This window comes from Sinocyclocheilus anshuiensis, unplaced genomic scaffold, assembly GCF_001515605.1.
Source record: "Sinocyclocheilus anshuiensis isolate Anshui unplaced genomic scaffold, SAMN03320099.WGS_v1.1 scaffold322, whole genome shotgun sequence".
Classification (NCBI taxonomy): domain Eukaryota; kingdom Metazoa; phylum Chordata; class Actinopteri; order Cypriniformes; family Cyprinidae; genus Sinocyclocheilus; species Sinocyclocheilus anshuiensis.
In genome coordinates this window covers 1,621,126-1,635,564 of record NW_015542366.1, presented here as the reverse complement: position 1 = coordinate 1,635,564, position 14,439 = coordinate 1,621,126, and the positions used below count along the sequence as shown (strand labels likewise).

General features: G+C 38.3%; 2 protein-coding genes across 3 annotated transcripts in view; one reads left to right on the top strand and one right to left on the bottom strand.

The window, feature by feature from the left end:
- The window catches only part of LOC107692161 (E3 ubiquitin-protein ligase DTX4-like), a 20,889-nt gene extending 8,540 nt beyond the window's left edge, over nt 1-12,349 (bottom strand). Inside the window, exons 1-3 of one of the 2 annotated variants that reach the window (XM_016491111.1) lie at nt 11,481-12,349; nt 11,080-11,294; nt 1,692-2,733 (exon numbers count right to left, since the gene is read on the bottom strand). In XM_016491111.1, the coding sequence (XP_016346597.1) occupies nt 1,692-2,733; nt 11,080-11,294; nt 11,481-11,482 (1,259 nt within the window). In that variant the 5' untranslated portion in view covers nt 11,483-12,349. The remainder of the gene's footprint in view (nt 1-1,691; nt 2,734-11,079; nt 11,295-11,480) is intronic. The other variant, XM_016491109.1, reaches the window with a different exon arrangement.
- Nucleotides 12,350-12,490: 141 nt separating this feature from the next.
- LOC107692187 (dnaJ homolog subfamily A member 1-like) overlaps nt 12,491-14,439 on the top strand; it is a 7,547-nt gene continuing 5,598 nt past the window's right edge. Inside the window, exons 1-4 of the mRNA XM_016491147.1 lie at nt 12,491-12,502; nt 12,703-12,862; nt 13,084-13,311; nt 13,406-13,520. Coding sequence (XP_016346633.1) covers nt 12,491-12,502; nt 12,703-12,862; nt 13,084-13,311; nt 13,406-13,520 — 515 coding nt within the window. The remainder of the gene's footprint in view (nt 12,503-12,702; nt 12,863-13,083; nt 13,312-13,405; nt 13,521-14,439) is intronic.

Below are 14,439 nucleotides of genomic sequence, written 5' to 3'. Positions count from 1 at the left end.
ACTTACAACAGAACAGCAATGCATTTTATGGACGACCGTTTCGTGAACCTAGGAGAGGAGGTAAAAAGGGTCATGCTATGACAATCTGGCGCTTCTGAATCAGCGACTGTAAGTATGTTTTGTTACTAGTTTAAGCATTTGCTATTGACTGTTCAAATGCGGAGTTTTGCACATCGTTTGTGTGTGTGCGTGCGCGCGTGTGTGTGTGTGCTGTCTTTACATTTATTTTGAAAGATGAAGCTCGCGATTATGGTAAGGGGCGTTACATTTCCGACAGTGCTTGCGGTGTTCGGCCAATCACAATGCACTGGGTCAGCTGGCCAATCAGAGCAGACTGCGCTTGTCAAAGGAGGGGGATTTGTTGGAAACGACTGTTTGAGAGAGGCGGGGCATAGAGGACCTACAATAATGTACAGGATTTGAAAAATAATGTGTTTTTTGAACATTAAAGCATGTCAACATATTCTGTTACACCAAATACACAAAATAATGATCTTTAAAAAAGCATCATATGACCCCTTTAATATATCGATCCACTGTCTTTAGCAGTACATACTCTGTAACATCAAAATTAGCCACAAAAGAGTAAAAACACTCCAGTTCTATCCTAGCTTCAATCCACTCAAGCTACATCCCAAACCCCCATCAAGAAAAATGTCATGTCTAATGCTTCAGGAAAACACTGGGATACAATTGTTACAACAGTTAATGTCAAAACCTTTTGCTCGTTACCCCAAATCCTTCTTAACGTAGACATGCACACACACTACTATGTCAAATGCTTCAGTGAGACGGCATTGTGTTGCTAATGCAGACCAGCCCATGTCATGTCAACAAAGGTTGCTGCAGAAACCCAGCGTGAACATGAAATCACCACTGAGAGCCGCGGGAAAAGCCAGAGAAACAGCTATATACATAAAGGGGGTGGGGAGGGAATGAATAAGACCATTCTGTCCCCAGATGGTCATCAAACAGAGCAGACATGGATGATTTAGCGGTGTGAGAAACGTGAGAAACACACTCCTACACAGAGGAGGGTAAAATACAAGAACACACTAATACATGAGTTGAACGTAAACCTATTAACACTATACTGTATATGCCGGTGATTTTAGTCGACAAAGTCTGTTTCCTGAAGTTCACAAATGTTTCTGAGCAGAGTAACCACATGTTAATATTCTTTGGTCATTGTCTGGACTCTGGTTGTCAGTAGAACATGTCGATAGCATCCAAAACGTGCTCAATTTGTTAATTATGAACAGTTTATTTATTATTTTATTAATAATTATTATTATTAAACCCAATGTTTTTCTTGTAAACTGTGCTTGTATCTTTCTTTAAAATAAATACCACCCATATTTAATATTTTGTTATCTAATGCAGTGACATTCATACATCACATTAAGTGTGGCTTAAGTGTCCAAATAATATATAATATTATATGCAAATATAACATTGGTATATTAATATTGTATAACCTTATAATGTAATAAATATACACTACAGTTTAAAAGCTTGGGATCAGAATACAGTAAATATTATTAGAAAAATGTATATTAAATTGTATTTAAATATATTTTAAAATGGAATTTGACCCCAAACTTTTGAACAATATTGTATATTATAACGACATGAACTATAATGTATACTGGGGGAAATTGAAAGAAAAATATCAAATGTTTTTTTCTCACCCAGAGGCAATAAGGGCCCGTGACTGTGCCATGGCAATTCTGTGCAAAGCAGGCTGACTAAGCCCTGTCAGACTGGCACGAGTTGGTAGAGGGGCAGCACAGGCAGCGGAGCGTTGAGAAGGCAACGTTGTTGAAGATGACGTCAAATCTGTGGATGATGTGGGACTGGTTGATGTGTTAATAAGCATGGCAGTAGCCACAAATGTTGCTGAAGACGAAGAGCTTAAGGCGGATGAAGGCTGCTGATTCGGCGATGACAGAGTTAGAGGCGGTGAACGGCTAGAGGAGATTGAGAGATCGGCAGTATCCGACGTGAGAAGGGACAATGACTGATCAAAAGCAGAATTCTTGGCTTCTTCCGAGAGAGAGCATTTTAAAGATGTGCCCTGTGGTAGTGTATGAGAATACGAGTTTAAAACAGACATGGAGGCAGAGGAGGATGGAAGTGTCCCAAAGCTGAATTTAGGACTGTTTGGTTTTGTTGCACGTCCCAGTGTCTGTGATGAGGTGCCATTTGCCTTTACACTCAACACCAGCATGCACTGCTGACAGTAACATGGCTGTCCAGGAGGAGTGAGAGATGATATCGCAAGTGTCCCGCTTGGGTAAACCGCACTTCCTTTTCTACTCAAAGTAGAACCAGAAACACTAACCCCAAGAAGTGCCCCGGTTGAGCCCCCACGTGATGTAACTCTTCTAGTCATGCCTCCAGTTCCTGAGCCTGTACCCTGAGACTGTGAGGTTTTAGGAAGTGGCCCAGAGACCAGTGGGTAAACCCTATCGGAGCGTCTCTGCATGCGCCTCTGCCGCTGTGTTTGCCTGTTAATCTGGGTCATGGTCTGGAAGTCCACAAAGTAGCAAAAGCCAATCGATGTCAGGTCCAGCCAGGGTTGCTGTCGGCCCCATGCCGCTTGCAAGGCAATGATAACCTCCATGTCATAGGTCGTCCAGGAACCTGCGTCATTTTCCCACTCCCATATCCAACCTTGGCCTGGTGCTGAGGTGGGGTCATAGAAACTCCGTCGCACTGGTCTTAACGTACCTGAGGAGGTAAACGGTAGGGTTATAAATCAATTATAATAAAATAGATATAATGAACCAGTTAAGAGGATTGTGTACTTGTGTTCATCTGAAGAAAGAAATTCATGCATCTGGGAGAGCATGAGGGTGAGTAAATGATTAGAGACTTTTCATTTTTGGGTGGAGTATGCCTTTAAAAAAATGTTTTCTTACAAGAGAGGCAGCCAGTCAACATGTTATGCATGTAACTTTCATTTGATCATCAGTAGCCTTAATTCTACTTCTTTTATAAGTATCAGAACAATACTGCATATCAAAGGCATCCAGCTGGTATTATAGGAGAGCAGGATAATAATGGCACAATGTCTCAAATGTCAGCATTCAATCCTCCATTATACCCACTGAATGCCTGCTGTTGTGTTTTGCACATGTTTGAATTTAAACCCATTCATCAGAACAGAAATGGTTCTACACTCTTTCTAGATCAGATCAGGATCTGGAGGGTTTAAGAATTCTTCAATCAAATTTAAAGCAGTAACTAGGGCAATGCACGCAACATCCATTTAGCTAACGCATGAGATACATTTAGGGATTTATGACAAAGTGCTGGGACACACAAAGAGTAAGCAAAAACCCATCGGAATAAATAGATTTGAGCATAAAGCAAAGAGCTGTTGAACACAAAAGACCCACTGAGGCGTGAACTTTAGCATAAGAAGAGAACTGGGAATATACTGAGTTCTAGAAGCAAAAAAGACAAAACTACTAAAACAACTAGTAACAACCAGATCTTCAAATAGAAAAAAACACTACTGAAATACAAATAGATTTTTTTAAAATTATGTCCATTTTACATGTTGCACGATTTTGCAAATATTATGTAACTTCAGTCAAATTATAGACATCAGCATGCTTTGTTCATCCTTCATTGTGTCTGAACTCACTTAACCAGCTCTGTGCCTCAATCACAGTCATTCCCTTTCAGTTCTTTGCACCTGAATGAAACAATGTCTTTTGGTAACAGATGAATAGACAACTATTTGCCATGCTTTTCTGTTGCTGTTTGTAAGTCATTTCACTGAATTATACAGTCAAGCTAATGATAAAGACATGTATTATGGGTTTATGTATTTAACTGCATGTGAGCGGCACATACGCAGTAAGGCAGGGACACTCAAATTATGTATCTCAGGGGCTGCTTTTAGAAAGTGTGGTATGTTCTGGGGCCAGAGAATAAAATAACAAATCATTCTAATATGCTGATTTGGTGCTTAAGAAACATTTCTTATTATTATCGGTGTTGAAACCAGTTTTTTTTTTTACTTTCTACTCAAAGAATCCTGAAAAACAAAATGTATCAGTTTCTCAGTATTTAAAAAAAAATATTTAAAAAAAGCAGCAAAAACTGTTTTTAGCATTGATAATAATTAGAACAATAATAAGAAGAACCATAATTGAGCACCAATAGAGTGGGGGAACTATGACGTCAGAATCCGGAAGTGTAATTCGCCGCAGTTTCCTTTTTTGTGTTTTGGGTATGGATGCGTGTAATTTAAGCTGTAGAACAAAACGTAAAAGTATCGTCAATTTATGTTTACCACAAGCTTTATTTTACTCATTAATTGAAAAACCCCATTATAAAACCCCATAGGAAAATCTCGAAGGAACCCACAGCGAATTACTCTTCCGGATTCTGACATCATAGTTCCCCCACTCTATAATTATTGATACAAATTCATGTGACACTGAAGACTGGAGTAATGGCTGCTGAAATTTTTTTTTTTGTCAGCACAGAAATAAATTACATTTTAAAATCCATAAAATAGAAAGCAGTTGTTTTAAATTGTAATAATATTTCACAATATTACAGTTTTTTTTTTACTGTATTTTTAATCAAATAAATGCAGCCTTGGTGAGAGTAAGAGTTTAAAACTCAAAAAGTTTTAAAAATCTGAATTATTTCAAACTTCCTAGACTGGTAGAATAGTTGTTGAGCTTGCTTTCTGCTTGTGTTGCTTGAGCTGCAAGCAACAGTTTGTCTTCCATCCTTATTGATTTTCAGCACTGAAAACCACTTATGGCCCCTTTTTCTTCCCTGCATCTACAACTCTCTCTCTCTCTTTTCTCCTTGGATTCATGTTATAAGGATCCTTTGTGTGCGTCCCTTTTGCTTAAGCCCAATGGGTTATGGGACACCCCCTGTGGTGCGAGGTGACCAAATTTCAAATGATTTTCAACGGTCGCTTTGTCGCGTCCAGTGTAGACAGACTTTAGCTGTTGTGGCGCAGCGCGACGCGGCAACTGTCGCGTCCGGTGTAGACATGGTGTAATAAAGGCAGGATCCTCTGTGTGTCTGTCTGTTTACATTTCTATTATGTCGAGAACCGTTTATCTAATCGACTTCACGCGTGGCGGCTGTTGCTGCGGACCCAAGGGAGTGCAGTGTCGCATTTTGGTGCAATATGGACACGCGACACGTTCAGAATTAATAAACTTAATAAACTACAGAACAGCGCGATCCGGAAGCGGCGCGCCTCACGCGGGCAGGGCTTACATGCTCCGAGAACGGACACTGACTGCACTAGTGATACAAAACACACAGGTCTGTTAAGAGCAATACTTTTAATATAGAAAAATTATTATTATGCTGGGCTACTGTAGGTTTTTTTATGACTGCCGTATTCGCAAGTATTTTCCAAGCAAATTAAGTGCATGTTTTTTATCATGTGTAAAATTACTAACATGGCAGATAAAAGCAGCTCCTTTTTTGTTTTTTTTACACCAACAATATACTATAGGCGTACTACTTACAGAACTCGGGTGATTTTTCAAACTTGATGTGCTGTTGTGGTAGGCCAGTTTCAACTCGCATATTTGGCAGTTGGCACACTGCCTTCGTCTTGTCCTCACTCAATTTAAAGTGCTCCCACACAGCTTAGATCTTCAGCATTTTTGTCTTCTCTTCCAGATGAACTGAATCATGATGTTCATGACGTTCACTCATGGGCGATTCATATTCAAGCGCGAATGAGAACCGTTTTGCGGGGGATGCCAGGTGTTCGAAAAAAGAAAAGAAAAGAATACTCGAATCTCAGAATTGCAAATCGAATCTCAACCCACCGAACGAATATTCGAATAATCGAATATTCTGGTCCAGCCCTAAACCTTGGTGAGCATAAGAGACTTATTTCAAAAACATAAAAAAAATATATAAATTTTTATCTGACTAGTGGTAGGTGTGTGTGTGTTTATGGGAGGGAGTGATACCAACAGAAATGATTCACAGAATGGTCAGCCAGAAAGAAACTATAACATTCCCTCAACTCTTCAGCCTAACGTGAGAGTCATTGGATGAGGTGAAACACAATCCTGCCCTATGTGTGTGTGTGTGTGTGTGTGTGTGTGGGTGTGTGTGTGTGTTATACTAATCTCCAGACTGCAATAGAAAACAGAGTAACTGACGGCACCCCAAGGGCCCAGAGTTGAAACTACTAGGGCTGGGTTTTGACACAAATTTCACGATTCGATTCGATTTCACAAGCTTGCGATTCAATTCGATTCAATATAGATGTCACCGAATATGTTTTTCTGAGGTAAATGTGACGTTACGTGACATTGTACAAGCCGTTATATTGACGTCTTTGCACGGTTGAAACACTGATTGAGAGATTACATGAGACAGGATATGGATTGTAAAGTTGTACTCTTCCTTTTAACTTACCTTCGGGTGTTTAGTCATGCTTATTTTGTGCTGAAACTGGTATTAATGTGGAGGAGATGATCGGTTCACGTGCGCCTCGTGCTGCCGCGTCTGTTGAACTGAGGCGCTACAGCGATCTGTCACTCCACATTAAACAGCGCCAAAACGACATTTATTGTTTGAATACTGCAATACAATGGACAGAATTTGAAATCTGAGACTTTGTTTCATATTAAAAGTACCAAAGCACAATGCTTATTGCGATATATTGGATGGGAGGTGCCCTTCAACTGAAAAAAAGGCTAGACATTCCGTAAAAATGAGAATCGATTAATATCGAGATATCGATATTTTTTACCCAGCCCTAGAAACTACACACTAGCCTGGTGCACAATAACAACCACTCCCCTTTTCTTCTCTCCTCAAGCAATCTTTATCGTTTTGTTTTTTCTCATGGAAGTGTGCTCATTTCCCTGGGTAGTCCTTTATGGAACTTCACTGTGTACGTGTGTCTGAGCAAGTTACTTTGCAGGATTTTAGGGCAAGTCTTGACAGAGCGATAAAGGTTGCAAATGTCACTAACCTCATCTTAGTTTGGTTGCAAAACATTACCTGAGAAAAGTCAGAGTTTCAAAACAATTTGGGTGTTAGCAAAAAGTTTTGGGAGCTGCCTGGGTGTGTGTTTATCTGTAAACCATTATTCATGTTAGGCTTGTGCAGTTATGAGTGTCCTTGTGCACTTGATTAACACCAATGCACTTTATCCACAGGGATAAATAGGCGGTTTTGCCCCCCAAAAATTGCTATGAATCACTTTAATCAGTGTCTGCAAACATACAGGACTTCAAACACTTTACATGTAAAACTAAAGAAATAGAGATTTAGTCCGACTAAAATCGTGCAAGGTCCTAGATAATGTTTTGTAACTCAGCTTCAAGCATTAGAAAGCATTATATCTACAAAATTAATTTCTTCAGCATGTCTGGAAATTTTAGAAGAAAAATGGGTGGAGTTTTGTAACCAGTTGTGTTCTCTAGAACAGTGGTTCTCAAACTTTTTACAGCGGCGTACCCCCTGGGGCATTTAACATTCTTCTGCGTACCCCTGCTCTTCCACTTAGACCACTCACACCTTTTCTATTAAAGGACAATTTGCCTCCTTAAATTGATTTACAGGTGCATTTTTTACCTTTATAGAGGCAAATATTTTCTATCCTTATTAATTGTATGTCATGTTTTATGTCATATTCTTAACATTCCATTAAGTGTATTATTAATATAATAAATAAAGCAATAAATTATGGCAAATCGAAGTGATACTTGTAAATAAAACCGCCAGTAGGTGGCGGCAAGTCACTGTCTTAATGAGCCAGGCATCGCGTCATTCATTCATTCAGTAAAGAAGCAAAATGCTGTAGTTATGAATGGGTTTAATCACTGACTCTCCAAATCATTCAAAGCTGCAGATTCGTTCACTAACGAAACACCGCTGTATGTTGCTTGGAGACGCACACCAGATGATATGGATTTAGTTGGAACTATTATTTTGTTGCAAAATAGAACAAACATGACAATATTATGTTTAAAATGTAGGCTACATTTAAAATGTAAAATGTTCACTTAATATTACCTTTTTTTGTTGAACTGTTGTAAAAAATTAATTGCACATTTGCCATCGTTTGGATATTCAGGGAAATTTGCATTTTTGCTCGCATCTTAAACATGAAAACAATAACACACACAGAGTGTGTCTGTATCGAAGAGAGTTTAAATAGAACAAACATGACAATATTCTGTTTAAAATGTAGGCTACATTTAAAATGTAAAATGTTCACTTAATATTACCTTTTTTTGTTGATCTGTTGTAAAAAATTAATTGCACATTTGCCATCGTTTGGATATTCAGGGAAATTTGCATTTTTGCTCGCATCTTAAACATGAAAACAATAACACACACAGTGTGTCTGTATCGAAGAGAGTTTAAATAGATCTCAGTATATTGCTCTTCATGCTATTAAGTGAAGATCTACTTTAAAGATACATTGAACAGCAGCGCGATTTGCTAAAGCAGCATATTCAGCAGGCATCCTATCACATACACGCTGCTTTTGTGGATGCAGTCAGTTTTGACCACAAAAGATGAGGTAAGCTGATTGGATATCATGTATTTGACCGTTTACTTACGGCACTCCCATTTTCCTGTTTTTACATTAGAAGCGGCATTTTGCTTGTCAGAAATACGTTCGGTTTTAATGTTACTTTTCAGTTGGGGTAGAATTAAATGAATGCCAAAACCCAGAATTTTGTTCGCGTACCCCCCTCCGTCATCTCACGTACCCCCAGGGGTACGCGTACCCCAGTTTGAGAACCACTGCTCTAGAGCATGACATGCCTTTTTTTTTCGAGATGGTCCTCACTGTAGAACACAAGATCCAGGGGGCGAGGTTGGATCCAGATCCAACTCTTCCCACCTTACATATACCTAAACCTACCCGTCTCCACCCCCTGATCCCTAAACCCACCCATCTCCACCACTAAACCTACCATCTCCACCCCCTAGATGTGGATTCAACCCCGCCCCCTGGATCTTTGTTCTGCAGTGAGGGGCTACTGTTTTTTTCTGCACCTCTATTTTCTTACTCCCTCCATTTGTGTTGTCCAATCATACATAAATCTATTTTTCATATTACATTGTTTAACATATATTGTCTGTTTATGGTGAAAAATGCCACTTGGTCTCATATTTTGCTATGCAATGTATGGCTTATATATATCTGCCATTGTATATTGTTCCAAAACAACAGCTGCCTGGGCAGACAGTGGACATTATTCAATGTCACACTTCAAAACTCAAATGAGTGCATATGTATAAGTAGGGCTGGACAATAATTCAATATCAATATGTATCGCGATATAATTTTTTTCAATACCGGTGATATGATTTTTAAACGCATTTCGATATTTCGATATACATTACCAGTGTTTCCCATTGCTGTATTTTGGATCAAATAAATGCAGGCTTGGTGAGCAGAAGAGAATTCTTTAAAAAACATTAAAAATCTTACTGTTCAAAAACTTTTGACTGGTATGTTAGCCTATAGTTTGAAGTAAAAAATATTAATATTAATATTAATAAGGAGAGTCTGAGATTTATTTGACAGTGATTTCACATTTCTTGTTTGTATGAGGGCTAAATACCAATAAAAGGTGAACATTTATTTATTTGCGCCATTTTTTTCCTAAAATATTATATAGTTTTATAGGAGTAGGTTTCATAGAGTTGGCAAATTAATTTTTCATAAGTTTGTAGGTACAGACATCTGTTGTGGCCGTTCTTGGCCGTTTTTATGAGGCTTTTTTAATAGTGTTCATATCGATATCGGAATTATATCGTATCGACCGAAATTAAGAAATAAATCGTGATATAAATTTTGGCCATATCGTCCAGCCCTATGTATAAGTAGATAAATGTTAAAAATTTGCTGGGTGCGAAAACAGCACTTCATTAAAACCGTTGAATGCAGACTGCAAGTGTACGTTTACTACAGAGCATAGATGTGCTTTGAAATTATACATCACAAATGATATATTCACCACTCACTATTTATCAACTGTGGTTATGTTTTCAACGAACTGATTAGAATATTTGTATCAGATTGTAATATAGATTGGAATATTAACATATTGTATACTTTTAACAATACTTGAGAGGCCCTTAACTCTCAAGACGTTTTAACAATGATTCCATAAAACAGTTATCTGTTACTGATAACTGTTTTTTTAATTACTAGTATCTCAATAATGCCTAGTATTTTCTTTAGTTTCACTAAGAGATACTAGCACTTATTCCTTTGCTACTATTCATAATTCCAAAAGTGTGACATTTTACCACTTGATTCCAATGTACCATGTATTCCAATTGTTGCTGGATTCTGTTCCAATCTTGTTCATGAGGTTCTAGCACTTATGTATGGAAGCTTGTTTCCACCACGGGATTAAAAAATAAATCAATAAAAATTTGTGACTTTTTATCTCACAATTCGGACTTCTTCTTCCATGTAATTCTGACTTTACATCTCACAATTCTGGACTTTTTCCTCTTACTTTTTATAAACTCAGAATTGTGTGAAAAAAGTCAGAATGTAACACTCCAAAGAGAAAGGAAAAATTTAAATCGCATCATATGACCCCTTTAACTCGCAACTGCAAGTGAGCAAAAAAAAAAAAAAAACTCAGAACAGTGAGAAAAAGTCCTTTTTATTGCGAGATATTTTATGGTAGAAACGGACTTCCATATTTACAGCTTGGTTAGGTTACTAGTAACTATTTTAAAAGTTATTAGTATTTAATCAAGTTTTATTTGTACCTGCCTGTAGTTTCACTAGTACCTGCTACTAGTATCCATTCCCAAATGTTACTAATAACATTTCTTATCTCACTGGTTGACTCAAAATGCAAGGACTACTCAGAATTGTTCATAGTTCAATTAAAATATCACTAAGATAAGCAAGTACTAATATCTATTTAATGCTCTGAGTTATTTCATTTCAAGCCACTAGTGATATTTAAATACGTATATAAAATCGTAACATAACTACGTTGTTATATAGAATGAATGTAAAAATGGCTTGCCACAGGTAGAATGATACGCTGCTAATATTCATCTTACCGGTATCCTGTCTGAACTGACGCATAGAGTGTAGATCGATGATGTAGGGCGACAGGTGGCTGTCAGCTTGGCCTAGAACGACGCTACCGCCGCGGGGATCGCTTCTCATCACCTCCTCTATGTGGTGAGACACGGCCGGGCTGTACGGCCGCCAGCGCCCGTGCTCGTTGAGCCATTCCCAGACGACCACGGCGGAGGCCAGTAACATCGTGTCCCTACAAGTACAATAGAAAAACCTGTTAAGTATCACTAACCGTTTTGTGAACGCGTGAGGACAGATAAGCACTGTAATGTTGTACTGCCTGCGCTAACATCGATAGACACACGAGTATGTGTTTTGAGCTTGTATATTGTGATTTCCTATAAGTTATATAAGCATATAAAATCTCAGGTGTACTCACATTTTTGTAGGGAACGCTTACGCGTGAGATCGCAGCATCAGGAAAGAAATCTCCGTATCACTTCCATGGCTGGGCGCGAGATATCTCAACAACTCCTTGCGAGTGTCAACAAATAGTCAACGGACCAATATTCTTCTTCCTTATTCTACACATTCGGCGTTGACTCTTCCTCAGTTTGTGCTTCTTCTCCTTCTTAATAGTTCCTTGCGCCACGAGGTGCGACTTATCGAAAATCATGTAGACTTCGAGTAGACGATCTCTGGTGAACCGCTCGTGATTGTGTGAGCTGCGAATTGAGTTTGAAGAAGTGAGAGACACCCAACATCTCCCCAGCATCGCACACGAGCGTAAGTTAATGCTCAACTAGTGCTGGAAAGTCCGACTCATTTCCGCGAATCGGTTCTTTCGAACAGTTCGTTTGAAAGAACCGCTTGAAAACAAGTCTGTTGCTTAAGTACTATTTTATAATATCTTTCAGCAATAGTAATAGTAGTATGCTAGTATGTTGTTTTGAACTCAGCATGTGATTTTTTTTATGTCGTCACAGTGTGATTTAAATGTCCAAATATTAAAGAGATGGACTGATTTCGGAATATCATAATAGCATGCTAGCATAATCGCTCTTAGTCGTATTCCATATTTTTATAAAGTATGAAAGCAGTATGCTGCTATTCCGAAATCAGTCTACAGCCACGGTTCTCGGTCCAATAAACCGCTGAGCTGGTTTGAGAACCGCTCGGACCGATTCAGTTCGATTCGCGAACAAGGTTCGTTCACAAATCTGACGTTGCTACTTTAACGCACCACGGATGCCGAAACCTGTTTGGTTGAGATATATCCAGCTGCAGACCCGCAGCACCAGCAGTTTCAGAAGCTTTTTTGTATTTTCATTTTTTTAGTTTTAATGTATGTACATTTATAACACTATACTTTGTATTATATTACCTTTGCATCAAATTACAAAAAAAACTAGTTAACGCTAATGCAAGGGTGTTTCTAACACAGCGTCAATGGGAGTGACGGTAAATTTGACATCGTTCTCTCTACTGACTGCCGGCATCAGTCTCTCGATTTTTTTCCTTTTTTTGAAAGTCATGAAAACACTATCCTGAAGTTTTTCTTTTGCTATTTGAGAAAATGGGAATTTAAACAACATATTTGTGGTAGTCTCCCATTCACTGCTATAGAAGTTTACCCAACTATGACGACTTCTGCTGCTGAGAAACCCGGAAATGTGAAAAAAGTCTATAGTAAAAGTTTGTGGTTGCTGTACACAGGAAAGAACGTGGTGCATCAGTTGACCGTGTCTTTGGAGGACCTTTATAATGGAGCCACCAGGAAACTTGCTGTCCAGAAGAATGTAATCTGTGACAAATGTGAAGGTAATAATTGACTGACATTTTTTTGTATAAGGGGCCATTTTATGAACTTTATTATATTACTATTTATTTTACACTACCATTCAAAAAAATTTGGAATTGGTAAGATTTCTTTTTATTATTTTCACAGTTGAAAACAGTTGTGCTGCTTAAGTATTTCAAATTCAATAGTTGGATTTTTTTTTTATAACTTTTTTTTTTTTACACTGAATTTTGTACTACAGGTCGTGGAGGCCGTAAAGGAGTGATAGAAGTGTGTCCTTTGTGTCGTGGGGTGGGTGTCCAGGTCAGACTACATCACTTAGCACCTGGCATGGTGCAACAGATATCAACAGTCTGTTCCGGCTGTCAGGGGCAAGGTCAGCGACTTGGTCACCGCGACCGCTGCAAAACATGCGCTGGTCGCAAGATACTACGACAGAAGAAGATTCTTGATGTGCACATTAATAAAGGTTAGAAAGTGATAGGAAAAGCACGGTTCAGTCCAAAACATCTGTTCTCTGCAGTCTGTTACTTTTATTTATGCTTGATTATGTGTTATTGCAGGTATGAAAGATGGACAGAAAATAGTGTTCCATGGGGAGGGCGACCAGGAGCCTGGCCTTGAACCTGGAGACATTATTATTGTCTTGGATCAGAGAGCACACCCGGTTTTCACCAGGTAAAACCACGGTAGAAGTCAGTCTCTGAATTCCTGGTTGATTTTTTATTTATTTCGTTATGTAATTGGTTTGGTTTGTTAATTTATGTTAAATAATGCTGATAATACTGAAGTTTGAAGTTGGCGCTGATTACACTGTCCTGCATTATATTTGCTGAATGAAATTCAATACTTGTTTTTTTTGCTAATTTTGGGGTGCTCATTCTAAAAATAGTGTCTAGCACAGGGGTGCCCAAACTCGGTCCTGGAGGGCCGGTGTCCTGCAGAGTTTAGCTCCCAACTTGCCTCAACACACCTGCTGGGAAGTTTCTAACATACCTACTAAGAGCTTGATTAGCTGATTCAGGTGTGTTTAATTAGGGTTGGAGCTAAACTCTGCAGAACACTGGCCCTCCAGGACCGAGTTTGGGCACCCCTGGCCTAGCACATTATATTTTCTCAAAACATATGTGCATTTCGTAGCATTTTTGCTTTCAAAAACCATTTGTAAGGTGAAGAAGTCTTGTATTATCCTCCAACCACCAGGAAAACTGCCACAAAGACAATTGTTTAATTCTCAGCCGATTTTCACATGTATGAATGATTCTGAAGACATTATTTTATGCATAATCCTTATTTCAAGGTTAGAATTATAACCAGTGACTGAAAGTTCACGTCTGTGGGTGTTTTACTACATCTAAAAAGCGACAAAATTATTTTTTTAAATGAAAAAAAAAAGAGTATTTATTTAAAAACCTGTTTATGTAAAGTTCTTTATTATGTACATAACTTGTGTTATGTAGCAACAATAAAGTGAATATTTTAAACAAAATTTTCAACTGCTTCACAGATTGTATGTTAAATTATTATTGTACTTATTTTCAAACTTTTGACATTTGACTGCTGTCATTTCTTTATTGTAAGTGCATAATATGAAAAA